Source organism: Crocodylus porosus, unplaced genomic scaffold (genome assembly GCF_001723895.1).
Source record: "Crocodylus porosus isolate Cpor-Errol unplaced genomic scaffold, CroPor_comp1, whole genome shotgun sequence".
NCBI lineage: Eukaryota > Metazoa > Chordata > Crocodylia > Crocodylidae > Crocodylus > Crocodylus porosus.
Genome location: NW_017728951.1, coordinates 28,640,632 through 28,655,499, shown reverse-complemented (window position 1 = coordinate 28,655,499; position 14,868 = coordinate 28,640,632). Strand labels below are relative to the sequence as shown.

The 14,868-nt window shown below is 54.3% G+C and overlaps 1 protein-coding gene across 11 annotated transcripts in view; it reads left to right on the top strand.

The window, feature by feature from the left end:
* Positions 1 to 14,868, top strand: part of DNTT (DNA nucleotidylexotransferase) — a 332,847-nt gene that overhangs the window by 121,526 nt on the left and 196,453 nt on the right. For all 11 annotated transcript variants that reach the window (XM_019555833.1, XM_019555832.1, XM_019555839.1 and 8 more), the window contains one exon: positions 14,433 to 14,561. In XM_019555833.1, the coding sequence (XP_019411378.1) occupies positions 14,433 to 14,561 (129 nt within the window). The remainder of the gene's footprint in view (positions 1 to 14,432; positions 14,562 to 14,868) is intronic.

Below are 14,868 nucleotides of genomic sequence, written 5' to 3'. Positions count from 1 at the left end.
CAGGAGGCGCTACTTCACGGTCAGGGCGGCTAGGATCTGGAACCAACTTCCAAGAGAAGTGGTGCTGGATCCTACCCTGGGGGTCTTTAAGAGGAGGCTAGATGTTCACTTTGCTGAGGTCATTTGACCCCAGTACTCTTTCCTGCCATGGCAGGGGATTGGACTCGATGATCTACTCAGGTGCCATCTGACCCTAGAAACTATGAAACTTGTGAACAGCACTGGCTGGCAAGCTGTAGGCCTGTTTTTTTCTTGTCCTGCTGCTTGCTCCTCTCTGCTGTTCCTCTCTGTTCTCTTGGCTTTGCCTGTCCCCCTTTTCTACACCATTCATGTATGGCTGTCACAGCCTTTGCTTCACTCAACATCAATGGCTGCAGAGACTGTGTGAAGTTGACGGCACTCTTTGATTTCCTGTGCCAGAAAAGGCTGGACGTCACCTTTCTACTAGAAACTCATAGTGATACAGCTAGTCAAGCTGATTACTTCAGAGTATGGTGGGATATCCCTGCCAGAGAAGTCTCCAGAAAGCCCTGTCCACCACTGCCTATTGTCCTGGCTGAGGGTAATGATTTGGGTGGTGGGCCTGGCACCATATTGACTCTTCCCATGTCTCCTGATAGTGATGCTGGGATTCATCTTGATGTGTTCCCTTTGAAATCCCTGTACATATGGGTGGTTTGTGTCTGCCACGCTCACATCCTTGCCATTTGACCTGACATGATGTGGAGGTGGCACCTAGTGGCACTGGCACTCACACCAGCTCACACCACTGGCACCAGTGGTACACACTTTATAAGCTACCTGTTCCCAAATGTACTGGTGACCTCCAGTGGTGATTGCTGCATGGGATACTGGCCACCGGCACTCTCATCCACCACATGGACCCGACTGCATCAGTGGCTTGTTCCTTTTGCCCAGGGGAGGTAGAAGAGGATTTATTCCATGTCGTCCTCGGGTGCCCCAGCTGCTGCCACTTTTTGCTGTCCTTGGCACCTTGGTTGAGGTGCTAGACGTGAACCTCATGGAGGCCACCTATTTGTTTTCTTTCCCATACTGAGCAGCAGAGGGGCTGTAATGTGCCTGGCCAACTTTTTGCTTGGTTGGGTTAAGGTGGCCATCCTCAAGAGCCACAGGAACCCCTCTGGGGCTGGCTCTGATGATGCCCTGAGACTCTCAGTTCTTGGTCTGGGCACACCTGACACTGGAATTTGAACATGTGGTCCTCCAGCAGATGGTACCCACCTTCCAGGCATGTTGGGCCATTCAGGGGGTGCTGTGCAGCATTGAGGGCATCCATTTAGTCCTCATGCTATGATACTGCTTGCCCCTTCCCAGGGCACTGGCAGGGGTCTGAGCGGGCTGTTGTTGTACTAGCCGTTTTTTTAGACTGTGAGGGCAGTTCTTGCAGGCCATAGCCCTAGGCTCTGTCTGTTGTGCTTGGGCCCCTGTGTGGGCAGTGTTTCAATTCTGCCCACTGTGTGGGCAGTGTTTCAATTTCCTGCTTAATAAACCTTTATAAAAAGTCAAAGTCTTTCTTTCTTTCTTTCAAAATGGCAACCGACAGGTGAAGCTCTTTTGAGCTCCTGCACTTCAGGTCCCTTCTGCACGTTCCCCCGCACTCCCTGTCCCTCCTGATCCTCTCTTCACCCCCCCAAACCTTGCCTCCCCCAGCCTTTGCTTGGGGACCCTCTCTCTGCCCCTTTTCCCTGCTTTCTGAGTTTTCCCCCCAAGTTGTTCTGCCCCCCCAAAGCTGATTTTTGGGGCAGTTTCAGCCCCCTCCCAGTCCCCAGCTTCAGTCTGAGGCTTTTAAAAAAAATATTATTATTATTATTTCTCCTGTAGCAGCCTCTGTGGGAGAGTTAACCCTCTCCTGCCCAGGATGGCTGCCAGCAGCCAGGGTACTTGGCATGAGGATGTCTCTGCAGATCTTCACCTCAGTGATGGCCTGAGGGTGCATGCCCCTCTCCACATCAGGGCGGAGGCCTGCGCTGGAGCTCTGGCAGACCTACTGGAATGCTGGAATGTCCGGTACACCTCCTGGGTAAACTCATTGCCTGTCATATACTTGAGCTCTCCCAGCCTGGTGAGGCAGATGTGTGTGGTGGGTCTGGAAATCTTGGGCATCCGCTACTTGGTTACACCCCTGGAGACCCTGGCAGTGTGGGTGGTGGCCTCCAACATCCTCCCACACCTACCAGACTGGGATCTCACCAACGCACTTGAGCTCAACAGCCCCTGGTGCAGGCTGACCATGGGAAGCAGGGAGCCTAGGCTCAGGCATGTCCTGTCCTTTTGGAGGCAGACATTCATGCTCCTCGTGGGTGGCACCTGCCTCTCTCCATTACCTTTGTGGTGGATGGGCGGCCCAATGTGGTCTACCTCTTCAAGGGCAGGAAAGCATGCTGCTGCTGTGGCAGCAGCTCTCACCAGGCTTCCCAGTTGCCCACTGGGGAAGTCAGCTGGGGCACCAGCTGCTGCATCCACACAGAGGGATGGTGTATCCACCTCTGGCATGGGAGCCTTGTCAAAGGGTGGGGTTGGGGGCTCCTCCCAGCCTCCCTACACCCCTGCTCCATCTGGGGTGATCGACCCTTTTGGCATGAGCATGCCACCCAGGGGGAGGGCTCATATGTCCTCTCAGGTTCCTTCCACCTCTGTCAGGGCTGATGCCCCACCCAGTGGAGGGGCTGGGGACTCCTCCCAGCTCCCTCCTGCCCCGGTTCCTCTGGGACAGCTGGTGCCCCGAGTGCTGGCTTCCCACTGGGTGAGGCAACCATGGCCCCCTCTCAGCCTCCATCCCCACTCTCCCCACCTTATTGGGCTGCCCCCCCAGTATGGGGGTTTCACCTGGTGGAAGGACTGGGATGTTCTCCCAGTTCCCCCTGTCCCAGTTCCACCCAGGGTGGCTAGCGTCTAAGGCACCCCATCGGGTGGAACAACTGAGACCTCCCCTCCACCTCCTTTCACTCCTGCCTCAGTTGAGGTGGTGTACCTGGAGGTGGCAAATCCCAAGCAGCATGGCCTGCCCCCTTCCGGGAAGTGCCACCTGCTTCCAAGAAAGCCAAGAGCAAGAGGCAAAAGGGAGCTCCTAAAGAAGCCCCTGCCCCTTTGGGGCCTGCCTATGACAGCACTGGAGAAAATGTAGCCAGGGAACCTGACCCTACCCTGCCTGCCCCCCAGGAATCCCTGCCACTGGGTGTCCCAGTGACATCTGGCAACCCTTTGTCCCCATCCCTGCTCATGGGACTTGTGAGTGGCAGGGCAGGGAGAGAGTGCCTGCCTCTCCAGCATCAGGTACAGGATACAGCAGAGGGGCCTGCTACCCCCTCTGCCCACTCCCCTACCCACTGAAGCCATTGAGGAGGAGTTGGAGTGCCTGCCCTCTGAATGCCGCAAGCAGCCCCAGGAGCGGGATGATATTTGCCCCCCAAAGTGGATGGGGATCAATCTCCTGGAGATGGTCCTTGACCCAGATACTGAGGGGGGCCTGCTAGGGAGCCTGGCCATTGAGGGCACTTTCACCAGCCTCACCGGTAGGTTCCCTCCCAGAGTGAAGCCCCACTGGTTCTCAGTTGGCAACATCCAGCTCCTGCTGGAGGCCTCTTTGACTTCTTAGAGCAGACCAAGGGCCAGAGGAATGTGGCAGAGAATATCCGGTAATAGTGTCTGGACCCTGTGCAGTTTGTCTGTGCCACTGTGATGCAGTGAGACTCATGTGCCGGGACCCAGGCACGTGTCAATATGCCTTGCAGTTTGAGAAGCTGGTGACCAGGGTGAGGGAGGCGTGGGGCTGAGGTGGGTCCATGGAATAGGGTAGGGAAAGGATAGGCCTTCTCCTGTCTCTGCGGTTTTGCCCTGTTGTATCACCTCCTCTCCTGCATGTACCCTGCCTATCCTTCCTCTCTATTCTCCTGCTCATGGCGGTTACCACAATTGCCTCACTGAAAACCAACAGCTGCAGGAACCCAGTGAAGTGGACGGCCATCCTGGAGGGTTTGCGGCAGAAGCGGCTGATGATCTCCTTCCTCCAGGAGATGCACAGCAATGTGCACATTCACGCTGACTGGCATGTTACTTGGAGAGGCTGCTTGTTTCCATGACACCAACCTCAGCACAGCAGTGGCAACCCTTCTCTCACCACAGCTACAGTATGACTCAGCAGTGGCACAGGAGGTTGTCCCTGGCTGGCTGCTGACCGTCCACATCACCCTGGCACAGCAGAGCTTGCTCCTAGTCAATGTCTACACGACCACTGAGGGGAGAGAGAGGGTAGCCTTCTTAGAGACTCTGGGTGACATCCTGCGTGATGCCAGTGAGAACAATGACCTGCTTCTCATGGGTGGGGATTTCACCTGCACTGTCGATGTGCAGCTAGACTGGATGGGGCCAGAGCCACACCTGCCTTTGGCCTGGAAGCTATGGACCGTGCTGGAGGTGGCGGATCTTGTTGATGCCTGGTGGGTCCTCCACGCTGATGTGTGTCAATATACCTGGGCAAAGATGAGTGCCAGTGGGATCACCATGACCCATCTCAACCACCTCTAGATTGCCCAGCACCAGCTGCCATTACTGCGTAGCAGCCGCATCATCCCATCAGGCCTCTCAGACCATGCCCTGGTCTGCTGTAAACTGAGCCTCGCTGGCAGAGCACACACACGGGCCCCTTACTGGTGCCTCAACATCAGCCTACTACAGGACACCCACTTCAGGGACTGCTTCGGCCACCTGTGGTGAAGCTGGGAGGCTGCACGAGCAGACTACTCCTCCTGGCAGCTGTGGTGGGACTTGGGGAAGATCCAGATTTGGGCATTCTGCCAGCAGTATTCCCAGCAGGTGGCAAGCGAGATCCGCCGCCCCAACCAGGAGCCGAAGGAGGATGCTTGAGGCAGCCTTGCTTTGTGCAAGCAATGATGTGGCACTCCTCGAGAGCCCCCAGTCCTGCAAGAAATGCCTGAAGGAGCTGGCGGAGGGTGTGACCAGTGGTGCAAGGGTACTTGCCTACTGCCAGGAGCTGGCAAGGACTGACGCCCTGATTGGCTTCTTCTTCAGCTTGGAGAGGCGGTAGGCTGTGGCAAAGACATTGGGCCATCTCAAGACCCTGGAGGGATGGCTGCTCATGGGCCCAGGTGAAGTGCAAGGGCATGCTGTTGTCTTCTATTGGGACTTGTTTGCAGCTGACCCAATTTGTCCAGAGGCCACTTAGCAGCTGCATAAGGACCTGCTACGCCTCTGCACTTCACAGGTCGAGACCCTGGAGCGTGAACTGTGCTTGAGTTTCCCGCAACTGCTTCAGGACCCCTGGTCCACAACCTAGCCTTGCAGCATGTCATGCCCAGTCTGGCCTTCACCAGCCTCGTGGCTGCTCTCATTGACCCCGCCTGGGGCATCTCCTGGACCCAGCTCAGTTGGGCTGGCTGTCAGCTGAAGCCCTGGCTGCCCGGCTGGCACTGTGCTCTGTCCGCACAGTGGGCTGGCTTCTGTGGGCTGTTAGGGCCGCCCTCCTGACGGAAGCAGCGACTGCCCTGGAAGGCTCACCAGGGCCTCCCCACCATGGACACCAGAAGTGATGTCTTCCCACCACTGCCGGTCATCCCAGCAGTGTCCAGTAAGCTGGTTGACCAGCCCGAAACACTGCTTAGGCTCCCTGTGCCCCTCAGAAGCCATATGGGCTGCCCTTTTGGCATACTGCCCTGGAAGGGACTCTATGATTGGGTGGTGCACATCCGGCATGCCCAGGTGCTGGCCAGCTGCCCCAACACCATATGGCAGCAGCACCTGGCATGGCCTGGGACCCCAGCGTGGTGCACACTGTACAAAGCACCCACTGCCAAGAAGACTGGTGACCTCCAGTGGAGATTGGTGCATAGCATCCTGGCCACTGGCACCTTTGTGCACCACCTGGACCCAGTGGCTTCAGTAGCCTGCCCCTTCTGCCTGGGGTTGCTGGAAGAGGATGTTTTCCATGCCTTCCTCGACTGCCCCTGGCTGCAGCTGCTCTTTGCTGCCCTTGGGGATCTGCTTCAGGCACTGGGTCAGGACTTCTCAGAGTACACCTACATCTACTCTTTCCCATACTGGGCAGCTGAGCAGGCTGCAGTCAGCTTGCCCAACTTCCTGGTGGGCCAGGCTAAGATGGCCACTCTGAAGAGCTGGTGAAACTGGCTCACCGGGACCAGGATGGACGATGCCCTGTACCTCTTCTGCCTGCTGCTGCAGGCCCGCCTCTCACTTGAGTTCGAGCATGCAGTCCTTCGGTGGATGGTGTCCACCTTTGAGGAATGCTGGGCCGTTGAGGGGGCACTGTGCCAAATCAAGGGGGGATGCCTGGTCCTTGCCCTGTGACGCCACCAGCTGCTCAGGATACAGAGGTGCATCCAGTGAGCTGAGACCTCGGGCTTTGTCCATGCGGGCCAACTTCTGATGTTCTGAGGCCCCGCGGGCATCCCCACTAGCAGAACTGTGTGTATACACACACACACACATCTTTTGTTCTTTGTGTTTTTTGTTTTTTGTCTAGAGTGTGTGAGCAGGCTTTCTCCTTGAAGTCCAGATCTTCAGGCCAACCTGTACATGATCTCTACTGCCCCCCATTTGTCACCCTCCCCAGAATAAACATTTCTTAAAAGTCAAAGTCTTTGTTTCTTTCTTTCTACTGTGGGGAGTTATCTTATTTTAGCTTTTGCCTTTTGAGGGGTGCTCTTAATTGCCTTGCTCACTGCTTTTTCAACTCCCCTTTTCTCTTTTTATTTTTTGTTTTCTTTCCTAACCCCCTTGCACACCTCTCTTTCTCACTCCTCCCTTTCCCTCTTTGGGTACTCACCACCCCTCCCTTTTTACTTTTCATGGCCACATTCCCAGACACTTACCTCTGTAGTCTATATATACACTTTTTTTTCATTCCCTTAGTTTTAGCTTTTGGGATTAACCCTGTCCTAGCAGGAATGGCTGCTTCTACACCCAGTGGCTGGCATGGGGATGCCTCTCAAGACCTCCCTCTTAACCATGGCTTGAGGGTCCATACCCCTCCCAATGTCAAGGTTGAGGTCTGCACAGGTGCCTTAGCTAATCTTCTGGGATGGCATAATGTATGTAACCGTGGCTTATGTTATCATGGTCCCAAATACTACCCAGCCCTCGCTGCTGCCCACCACACCTACGGTGCCCACCCCCTAGGGCAGAGGCCCTAGCAGGTGGAGGGAATGATGCCTCCACTTGCCCCCTGCCCACCCTGGCTGAGGTGGCTGGGGCAGCCAGTGACTGTAGCACCAGGGCCCAGTCAGATGATGGGGGTTGGGCCTCCTCCCAGCCATGCTCCACTGTCGCCTTGTCTGAGGTGGCTGGCCCAGGGGGGTGGGTGAGAGTGGTCTGTCCCATCCCATCCCCTATGAAATGGGGGCTGCCCACCACTAGGCAAAAGAACAAAGAGGTGAAGCTGAAGGGGGCCTCTCAGGACACCCCATCCCTGTTGCGGCCCTCCTTGGCCAGCATTGGTGGTGGGAGAGGCTAATGGAGAGCCTGACCCTGTTTTGGCTGTTCTGCCGGTGACCCCATTGCATTTGACCATGGCCGGAGATGACTTGGCAGTGAGGGAGGTGACAGTGGGGGTCACCAACCCCTTGCCTGTCTCCCGGCTCCCAGACTCGGGTAGCAGTGAAGGTGATACAGAATGCCTCTCTTCTGAAGGCCTGACCCAGGGGATCAGGGGGTGGCAGAGGGGTTTGTTGACCTCTTGGTCATGTCCCAGCCTAATGGTTTGGATGGGGAAGCTAGTGAGATGGATATGCAGCTTTCTGAGTGTTGCAAGCAACCTCAAGAGCAGGATGACCTCTCTCCCTCCCAGAAGGTGGAGATCGCTCTCCTGTAGCCAGTCCTCAACCTGAATGATGAGAAGAGGCTGCTGTGCCTGGACATTGATGGCATAGACCAGGGTCAGGCAACTACTTTGGGTAGAGGGCAGCTTGATTAGTTTTGGTGATCTGTTGAGGGCTGCATGGGTTGCCCTGCCCCTTCAGTTGCTCCACTCCCTGGTCACCATCTTGGGACCAAAAGTCCTGACCCTGACCTTTGCCATCAGCAGTCTTTCCCCTTGCACAACTTACTAGGTAGTAAGGGGTTGTGACCTCTCTAACATCTTGCCCCAGCTTCCCTTCCCCTGACTAGTACTGGCCACCAGACCCTTCCCACAAGCAAGGACCCAGCCTACCCCATCAGGCCCCAGGCATCAAAAGCTGGCCAACCCCCACCACCCATCACTAGTGCCAGCATGACCTGGTCCTGACCCATCCAAGCCCCCTCCCAACACAGCAGAAGCCAGCCCAGGCCAAGGTCTCCTCACCTCCAGTGCTATAGGATCCCTCCTGTTGCAAGCCACAGGGGGTTCAGCCACAGCTTTCCCTCCCTGGTGTGGCCCAGCCAGCACATCCTGTCCCCTACCAAGTGATGGCTTCCCCAGGTGCTGCTGCACTTTCCCCCTACCTGTGCCAGCTGGTCTCAAAAGGAGGAGACTCTGCCACCGCTTCTGCTGGCCAGCTGGACTCGTTCCGTCCTCAGCCGCATGTGATAAGCTGGCTTCAGTCTCATGCTGCTCTGGATGGGACAGCACTGGCCAGGAAAAGTGGCATGAAGCTGCAGTTAGCTTCCCATGTGCTGCTGGGGACAGGAGGAGCCCGGCTGGGTCTGCACCAGCCAGGAAAGGTGGCATGCAGCTGAAGTAGGCTCCTCATGTGCTGCTGGAGATGGCAGGAGCCTGGATGGGTCTGAACCGGTCAGCACAAGCAGCGGTGAAGCCGTGTGCTGCTTGGGACTGACTGGCATAGGCAGGAGGAAAGTGTAGTTGAGTTGCTGCTGCTCTGGCCAGGCTCGTCCTGTCCTGAGTGGCACATGGCTCCACTGCCACTTCTGCTGTCTGATGCCAACCCAGCTGGGATCCTCCCATCCCCAGCGGCACATGAGGAGCTGACTTCAGCTGCATGCCACCTTTCCTGGCTGGTGCAGACCTGGCTGGGCTCCTTCCATCCCCAGCAGCATGCAAGGAGCTGACTTCAGCTGCATGCTGCCTTTCCTGGCTGGTGTGGACCTGGCTGTCCCATCCAGAGCAGCATGCAGCTGAAGCCAGCTTCCCACGTGCTGCTGGGAATGGGGTGAGCCCAGCCAGGTCTGTGCCAGCCAGAAGTGGCAGTGGAAACGTGTGCCACTTGGGATTGACCAGCACAGGTAGGGGAAAAATGCAGCTGAGCCCCTGCTGCTCCAGCTGGGCTTATCCTGTCCTGAGCAGCATACAGATCCAAGCAACTGCTTTCCTGGGGTTATCTGCAGGGCAGGGCCCTTTCCAGTCCCGTGCAGCAAAGCAGAAGCTGGCTCAGACAGTTTTCCCTCACTGGCGCCACAGGTTCTGGCCCAGCCCCCCCTGCCCCTCTTCAGCTGAAAACATGGCCTGAGCCAGGGCGGGGTAAGGCCAGCTGGGTCAGGCTGAGGTCAGGGTTCGTCGCCTTGCAACCAGAGCCAAAGGAAACAGCCTGAGGTGCTGCAGCCAGCAGCTGGTGTCACCGGAGGCTTTTAGAGAGGCAGCCGCCATTACGTGGGTTTTGAAGGGGCTCTGTGGGCCAGAGGGAAGTGCTTGGTGGGCCGGATCTGGCCTGTGGGCTGTATTTTGCCTATGCCTGACATAGACTGCATTTTGGGCAAGCTTCCACCTGGGGAGGGTCCAGGAGAGGGTCTTTTTTTCAAGACCTTGACCACCCTTCTGGCAATGCTAGTGAGGACGATGACCTGCTCCTCATAAGTGGGAATTTTAACTGCACCGTTGACACCTCACTCAACTGCATGGGACCTGAGCCTCACCTTCCCTGGAAGCTGCAGTCTTCCCTGGAGACTGTGGACCTCATTGCTATCTGGCAAGCCCTGCATCTTGATGTGCATCAGTAAACCTGGGCCAGGACGAGTGCTGGTGGTCTCACCACAGCCTGTCTTGACTGCCTTTATGTCACCAAGCACCATCTGTCACTCCTGCACAGTGGCCTCATCATCCTGCTCCAAGACTCCTACTTCCAGGACTGCTTTGTCCACATTTGGCGGGCCTGGGAGGCTGCAAGACTGAGCTACTCCTCCTGGAAACTATGGTGGGACGTGGGCAAGGTACAGATCTGGGCTCCCAAGAAGGGAGATTTTGGCTGCATTAAGAACTAGTGGTCCATCTCCCTGCTGTGTGCAGACTGCAAGATTACAGCCAAAGTGCTGGTGACCCATCTCTGCACCATCATGGCCTCTGTCACTGGGCCTGAGCAGAGCTACTGCGTGCCGGGCAGGACCATCTAAGACAACCTGTTTATGTTGCATGACTTACTCACAGCCAGCAAACTTCAGCCTAGACATCAGCCTTATCCCTCTGGACCCGAGAAGGCCTTTGACTGGTTGGGCTATGCCTACCTCTTCCAGACCCTAGAAGACTTTGGTTTTGGGTCTTTCTTCACTGGGGACCTCTGGGTCTTGTACCAATACATCTTGAGCCTGCTCAAGGTGAATGGTATGTTTTGCACCCCATTCCCCATGCGCAGGGGCATCCATCAGGGCTGCCCCTGTCAGGTATGCTCTATGCCCTGGCCATTGAGCCACTGCTGCATGTGCTGTGGTGCTGCCTGAGTGGTGTGGCACTGCCTATGGCCACAGGCCCGTCCATTGGCCCTCTGTTCTGTCTGTTGGCATATGCAGATGGCGTGACCATCTTCCTCAACACCCAGGAAGATGTGTGGGCCCTGACAGACTGCCAGTGATCCTATGAGCTTGCCTCCTTGGCCTGTATCAACTGGGCCAAGAGTGATACCCTGCTGCTTGGCACATGGACCAGTGAGGCCCACCCTGGTCTTGCCAGGGGGCCTCACCTGGCACTGTGAGGGCCTCAAGGCCTTGGGCATGTTCCTGGAGCCACCAACCTTCATGGCAATCAACTGGGATGGCCTTGAGGGGATGGAGGCCTGCTTGCAATGGTGGCACTGGGGCCCACCCAGCCTTTCCTACCATGGATGTGTCCTCATCACCAAAAACCTGTTGGCAGTGACTCTGTGGCACTGGTGCACCGTACTCAACCTGCTGCTGGACCTATTCAAGAGACTCCAGTGCCTCCTGGTAGATTTCTTCTGGGATGGGTGCCACTGGCTGCTACGAGCTGTCCTTTATCTGTCACTGAGGGGGCCCAGAGTCTGGTGGACCTGGAAAGCAAGGTGACTGCCTTCCATCTGCAAGGCCTTCAGTGACTCCTCTATGGACAGGAGCACCTGCTCTGGTAACAACTGGAGTGCCAGTTCCTGCAGATCGTGGGCCCCTTGGCTTCGACCGGGAGCTCTTCCTGCTGGACATCATGCTCCCAAACTGGGTGCTTCTGGTCTTCTACCAGGCATAGTATGGGCCTGGCAGGCCACCTTCCACCTTGGGGACAAGGGCCAGTGGCTGCGGTTCCCACAGCTGCTGATGGAGCCCCTGATGCACAACCCATCCCTGCAGTGCCCTGTGCTATGCCTGGCTTCCATCAGCCTCACAACCACCCTCATCCAGGCATGTGTCCTCTGCCTGGGCCATCTTCTTGACCCCACTCAGTTGGCCTGGCTCTTGCTCAAGGCCCTGACCACCTACCTGGGCATGAGCTCCATCTGCAGAGTAGGCCATCTCCTGCATGACATCCAGGCTGCCCTCCTGCCAGAGGCAGTAGCCACTCTGGATGGCAATCTCCAGGTGTGCCAGGTCTACCTCACCCCAGACGCCCCAAGTGAGACCTTCCCCGCCCCACTGCCAGTTGTCCTGGCTGCTGGGCCTGGCACCCTGGTGACACTCCCCGTGCATCCTGACAGTGACACAGCCCCTTTGCTTCCCTGCCCCATAGAAGCCTGTATGCCTGGGTGGTTCATGTCCACCTCGTCCAGGTGCTGGTGGGCCATCCTGATACACCATGGTGATGTTGCCTGGGGCTGCCAGATTACTGGCCTATCCAGCTTGATGCACACTGTATAAGCTGCCATATTTGCATCCCACTTTGACCCAGCCACCTCGACGGTTTGCCCCTTCTATCCTAGGGGCACGCTTTAAAACCATGCCGCAAATGACTTTATTAATGCCGCACACTCACCCAGTGAGGAGCTGGGCTGCAGCTTTGAGAGGAACTGGGCAGCAAGCTGAGTGTGGCAGAGACACTGTGGCCAGCATGGGACACTTACTGAGGTAAGCTCAGGCAGCGATTCCTCCTTGAGGCCATGTGCTGCCGGAGGCGAGGTGGGGCTGGGGCTGGGGGCTGGCACAGGGGAACTGGTCCACTTCCCAGTCCTGGCACCATGTGATTCCTTGCTCCCAGAGGCATAGGGAGGCAGGGACGGGGGCTGGCGCGGGCTATGCTGGTGCCGTAAAATTGCTCTGCTCCGCAGCCCCGATGCCACGTGCCTCCTTGCTCCCGGAGGTGAGCTGATGCGAGGCAAGGCTGGGGCTGGCTGGGGGCAGGAAACTGCTCCACTCCTGGCCATGAGGCAAGGCAAGGTGAGGCAAGGTGAGGTGGTGGCTGGGCCGGGACTGAGAAACTGCTGCGCTCCCGGCGGCATTCAAATTTAGGAGTGTTTTCCCAGATTACTTGAATATGTGTATGCAACCTCAGACTAAGCAGTTAAAGCTTGTTGCTGCAGTATTTCGGTGTCTAACAACTGCCTAATAATTTCAGTGGGAGTTAAGATCCTAAATATGTTTAAAATGTCATTTCAAAGGGAATTGGGTACCCAGGTATCTTTAAAATATCTTACCTTTAGCTTCATCAGAGAGAAAAATCTGTTCTATTCAGTGACTCTACTCAATTTCCATCCAATCAATCTGAGATGCTATGGCTGACCAAAGCTCACAAGACCCTTGGACAGATAAACTAATATCTTAGTGTACAGCTAAGGTGAATCCTCACTACGCTTGCCAAGCTTGAAAAATAGAAGTAGTGTGACTCACTATATATGGTGCAGTAAAGCTAGAAATGGTACGAGCTAAAACCATCAAAAACAGGCATATTAATAAGTGAAAAATAAAAATAAATGAATTCCAATCCTCCACTCCCTAAAATGCATTTGTTGAAGAAATAAAAGCAGATTTCAAATCAAAAGAAAGGCCAGTGTTTATGGCCAAGGTTCCCTCCAAGCTGTGCTCCTGGAGGTGAGGTGGGGGCTGGGGCTGGTGCCAGTTTTTTAGCCATTTAGTGGTTTGTCTTTATTGTCACTAGTTTATGCATTTGAATTTGAAAGTATTAAAGTGCTGGTTACAGCTGGGTTGGTCTAAGGGCATAGGCAGATATGGTACTTTGGGTAAATTAGCTGTTAGCTGCTTTTTCTATCATTCTAGCTGCTTAGCTGCTTTTTCTACCATTTATTTACCAAAGGTAGATGGGAGTAATTTTGGTAAATAAAGGTTATAGTATTATCTTTTGTTGTTATATTGTGGGGCAGACCAAAGTGGTGCATGCCAAAAGGGGGAGGTGGGACCAGTTCAGGAATGGACCAAAGTGGCACACTCACGGACTGAAGCAGTACGCTCACGGACCACTACACCTTAGAGGGAACATTGTTAACTGGTCTGGGCAACTGGACAGGGTTGGTGGTGGACTGCGACTCCAAGTTCGCGCTGCACCCTGAGCCGTCACCAGGCTCCTTTTTGCTTTTTTTCTTTGTGTGGGAAGTTGAAGGTGTTGTCACGTGTATGATTAGATACAGCAGAGGAGGAATCGTTTGTTTATAGAGGGCTTTGGTCTGTATGACCGTGTGGCTGGGTGTCCCGATCACATAATGGTATGTTAGGCATGACGTGTAATACAGCAAAGGTGTTTGTCATGGTGTGATGTTATGAATGTAATGACATGGTGCTCTTGGTTTGATGGTAATTTGTTTGTCTTTGCTTTGTATATTGGGCCCGATAGGGGCCAAGTTTTTGTACCTCAAATCCCAGAATAAAGTAGCTAAAAGTCAAAGTCCTTCAATCGTTTTTGTTTTGGCAGAAAAAATGGACAAAAATATTCTATATTAGTTTGATACAAATAGAAATAAAAAATTATTTGAAAAGCTCTGCTCTCAACCCTATTTAGGTTTTTTCAACCTTAATCAGTTTTTAAGTTTTCTAGTTTGGGAATCATACACCATCGACAAGAGAAGCAGTATTTAGTATATCCAGTGCAAAAATAGGTTTTGTTTCCACTGTACCTTTGAAATCTATATGTGGAAACCAAATATTCTCAGGAAGCTCAAACACCAAATTTCTCAGTGGACAATAGGAAAATTACTTTTTTTTTTCTAGAAAAGAGTTAATGTAGGCTTTTAAATTAACTAAATTGAAACTAATTTTACTCTTCTATTGTTCTAGAGAATGTATTTTGGATGGTTAAAATGTTCTGACAGACTCAGTACTTGTTTTTCTTTCTCTCACATTAGGTGCAACAAGATTGTTCTGCTACTTCAGAGACATGTGTATCAGAAGCTTCATCATTTGCTGCAGACAGAGTTTCTCAATATGCATGTCAGAGGAGGACAACTCTAAATAATTACAACAAAAAGTTCACGGTATTTTTTCTTTCATCCTTGAAAGGCTTAATAAGGAGGGTGAACAAACCAACATAGCATTTGGTCAAGATTATCCCTATTACATCGATCAGTCAAGTCTGCTCTGATGTGTTCTATTCAGAACATGTTGGAGCACGTAGTTTCACAGTTTCATAGTTTCTAGGGTCGGAAGAGACCTGAACAGATCATCAAGTCTGACCCCCTGCCATGGCAGGAAAAAGTACTGGGGTCAAATGACCCCAGCAAGGTGTTTGTCTAGCCTCCTTTTAAAGACCCCCAGGGTAGGAGCCTGCACCACTTCTCTTGG